At 35.0% G+C, this 3,739-nt stretch overlaps 1 protein-coding gene across 2 annotated transcripts in view; it reads left to right on the forward strand.

Moving 5' to 3' along the window:
• CEP135 (centrosomal protein 135) overlaps window positions 1-3,739 on the forward strand; it is a 108,548-nt gene that overhangs the window by 75,551 nt on the left and 29,258 nt on the right. For both annotated transcript variants that reach the window (XM_019526429.1, XM_019526430.1), the window contains exons 22-23: window positions 387-596; window positions 2,714-2,916. In XM_019526429.1, the coding sequence (XP_019381974.1) occupies window positions 387-596; window positions 2,714-2,916 (413 nt within the window). The remainder of the gene's footprint in view (window positions 1-386; window positions 597-2,713; window positions 2,917-3,739) is intronic.

Raw genomic sequence — 3,739 nt, forward strand, 5'->3', positions numbered from 1 at the left:
CCTTAGTGATGACCCCTCCTTTCCATTGGGAGTAAGCCAATATGACAGTTAAACATTATATTTCTGTCCATCTTAATTTGTTGACAAAAATATTCAAGGTTGACAGTTGAGTAAAATGGGCTTTAGCCTTCAATTTTTATGTTTTAATTCTCTTCAGGCTTGACTACAGCCTACTCCCGTTTTGTCTACTACGTGAATAGTCCTTCAAATGGTGGCAAACAGTTTAAACAATTTTGGGGTTGTTGGTAAATATGATTTAAGAGAGGAAAGATGAGCTGAATTCAGTTTTGAGTACAGGGAAAAGCTATAATATTAAAATGTTCTGCATCTTTTAACACTGGAAAAAATATATGACCACGTGGTATACCTGTTTTTTTTTTATTTAGCACATCAATGCACATCAAGCATATGAATCTCAAATCTCTTCAATTACCAAAAAAATTTTAAAGTTGGAAGGGGACCTCAAACATGAACAAGATGAAAAGTCTTCTGTATTGGCTGACCTTGCTTCTGTGAGAGAGTTGTGCATGAAACTTGAATCTAGCAAAGAACTTTTATCACGGCAGCTAACATCCAAAACCATGGAATATGAAAGGGTAAGAAGCAAAGGCAAATTTAACTTTTTTGTAGATGCATGGTTTGGTTCCTTTACCTCCTTTTTTTAAAATTGTAATCACTTTTTAAATCAGGATGGATAGACTGAAGTCAAAAGGACTTAAAACATTTTTATTGGGTGCATCTACATTTTAATTAATGAGCTGTAATTACAGCATATTAAGTTTAGGTACTAACTTAAGGCACCATAATTAGCGCTACTGCACATTAGTGCAGATGAACACTTTTTAAATGATGTTAATATGCATTAGACTAAATTTGTGCATTAGCTTGGGCTTCATCTGCTGCACTGGTGCACATTAGATTTAATCTAACGTGCTCGAAGCATATCGTGTAGGCATGCCCATTTTGTTTTGCATTTGTACTTCTAGTTATTTGCCTAAAGAGGTAATTTTCATTCATTAATAGTCATTAAGACATGAATTAGTGTACATATAACCCCTTATGCTAAATATGGCACTACTTTGCTAACTAGAATGAGACGCCACATATGTGCACATTTATAACATTCAGTTTCTTAATTTTAAAATTTAATTTATAAAAATGCTGATGACTATATTTATTTACTAAACAAGTATTTTATTTATTATTTACGTCAGTTGCATTTGAACTGATTTGAAATGCAAAAAATAGTATTGTAAAGTGTTTTTTAATTAAACTATGTTAAATATGCTGGATACTTAAAATATTTTATGTTTATATTTATGATGCATTAAACCAGTGGTGGCAACCTTCTCTGGGCTTCATGAATGATGTGGGACTTGCCCCTGTATGGTGCACACTCTGGATGGATTGGGATGCAAGTTGCATGTGGTGCCCACTCCAGCTAGTTTGGTGTGAACACTGCATGTAGTGCGAATCCTGGACTGGTTAGATTGGCCAGAGTGGGTGCAGTATATGGAAAGCCATAGAGGAATCGGGGGTGTCCCAGCATTGGAGGTTGGGTCATGTGGTTCCACGGGCTTTGACACCCTGAATTAAACGAAGGAAGCCCTGTAGTTAGTAAATTTGAACTCATGGTTGTCACGTCATTCAGGACTTCAGTTACTTCAGGTTTCATCCTCTCACACCTCCTTTAATTCATAGATTTGATGAGGAAAACATGTTCTTGCTTTTTCATTCAAAGTTGAGAAGCTGATTGGGATTTGAACTAGTAAATGAAATGAGCTAGTTGAATAAAATGAAAAAAAATCTGTGTTTTTTCTGCAAAAGAGGCTACTTCTGTCAAAATCTAGTTTAGCACTTCAGTAAACCCTTGTTCCAGTAAGCTTTGGAACTTTAGTAAACTGTAGCTTAGTCAAAGACTCTTACCAGTTCTGAAGTTTGACTTAGTTTAAAGGCAAACATTTCTTGCTTGCAATAATAACTTACAAATTTAGGCTTTGGGATTATTATTTCAATGTTAATTATTTTTTCATTAAGTGTGTTTAAAAAAATATAAATAAATCAGATTTTAGAACTGTCTATATTTATCTGTGCCGTCTGGCATGTAGATGCTCTTTATTAAGACTCTTGTGGAATGGGAAATTGGGTGCAGGTGGGTTTGGGAGTTGCACATGTAAACTAGCATTTCTTCCTGATTTTAATAATTATTGTATATACAACTTTTTTTATTTAACCAGGCCAGCTGATTGTGTACTTTACAGAAAGACTAATAATACTGTAGTTTAATAGATCTATTTTTCTGAAATTATGTAGCAACAAATTTGACAACAAATTCAGATTAGAGGTGATAACACCACTAGATTCAAGGACAAAATGTAAATATATTTGTAATAAACACATGATTCTGTTTAAAGTATGGTAGTGTTTTTGGTTTCAAATAAGTGGATTGAATTTTAATTCCTCCCTCTTTTCTTCACTTGATAGTGTTGCTACTGAACACAAGATTTAATTTTATTTCTATTTTTAACATGTATTTTGCATTTGACTGCAATTGAGAAATTTATTAAGTGAGAACTGTGTGTGTAAAGACACACACATAGAGTATAGATTCATGAAACGTGCGTGTGTGTGTGTGAAGAAAATATTGAATTACTAGCAAATGGAAAATTGAGGCTGGTGATTAATCTACTGCTATAATTGTTTTATACTCTAGGTTCTTGCTGAAATAGAAGATGTAAAGTCAGAAGCAGAATTGTTGAAAAAGCAGTTGTCAAGTGAGCGACTTACAATTCAGAACCTTGAAACGCTGTTGGCTACTAGTAGAGACAAAGAGTTTCAGAATCATTTAACAACCCATGAGAAGGATTCAGAAATTCAATTACTTAAAGACAAGCTAACACTTGCAGAGAGCAAACTGTAAGTTTTGACACACAAGTATATTTCTTAAAATAATTTGACTTAGCTTTTCCAAACAGGTAACTTTTTTGCTGAAATGCGTAAGTTGAAGAAAAATGTTGCTTCTATCAATATAAAATTCTTACGGCAGTTTCTTTAAAAAAAACTAATTCCTCTGTCCTTTGGAGCACAATCTTCCAATTTTGGGAAAAAGTATCTTTTGGTAGAAGAGTTGTGTAGCCATGATGATCGAGAAATTATGCAAGAGGCAGGGCTTACTTAAGGTGATATTTTTTATTGGACAAAGTGACGAAGAATGTCTTGCATACTTGTCTAACAGTCTCCCAACTACACAGCTGGTCCAATAGAAGATATCACCCTAAGAAATCCTTGCCTCTTGTAGTATAAAACATACGTTTTTTCTGTTCCTGTAAAAATGACGAGTTACTGCATAGATCTTTGCGGTGCATATAAAAAATCCAACCCTGCCAGTATTACTCGCATGTCTTTGCACATCATGGCATTTCAATAGTAAAGTAACAACTGAGATAGGGAAGTCAAGCATAAAAATTAGGAAATGCAAGAATTAAAATTGCTAATACTATCTTAAAATTCATAGATTCATAGATTAAGGGTCGGAAGGGACCTAGTAGATCTTTTAGCCCGACCCCCCGCCAGGGCGGGAGAACAACAAAAAACCCCAAAAGAGAAAAACGGGACTCAAATGAGTCCAGCCAGGTAGGCATCCAGCCTCTTCTTAAAGACCCCCAGGGTAGGGGCCAGCACCACTTCCCTTGGAAGTTGGTTCCAGCTCCTAGCCGCCCTAACTGTGAAGTAGTTTTTG

Source organism: Gavialis gangeticus, unplaced genomic scaffold (genome assembly GCF_001723915.1).
Source record: "Gavialis gangeticus isolate Ggan-Ray unplaced genomic scaffold, GavGan_comp1, whole genome shotgun sequence".
NCBI classification, from domain to species: domain Eukaryota; kingdom Metazoa; phylum Chordata; order Crocodylia; family Gavialidae; genus Gavialis; species Gavialis gangeticus.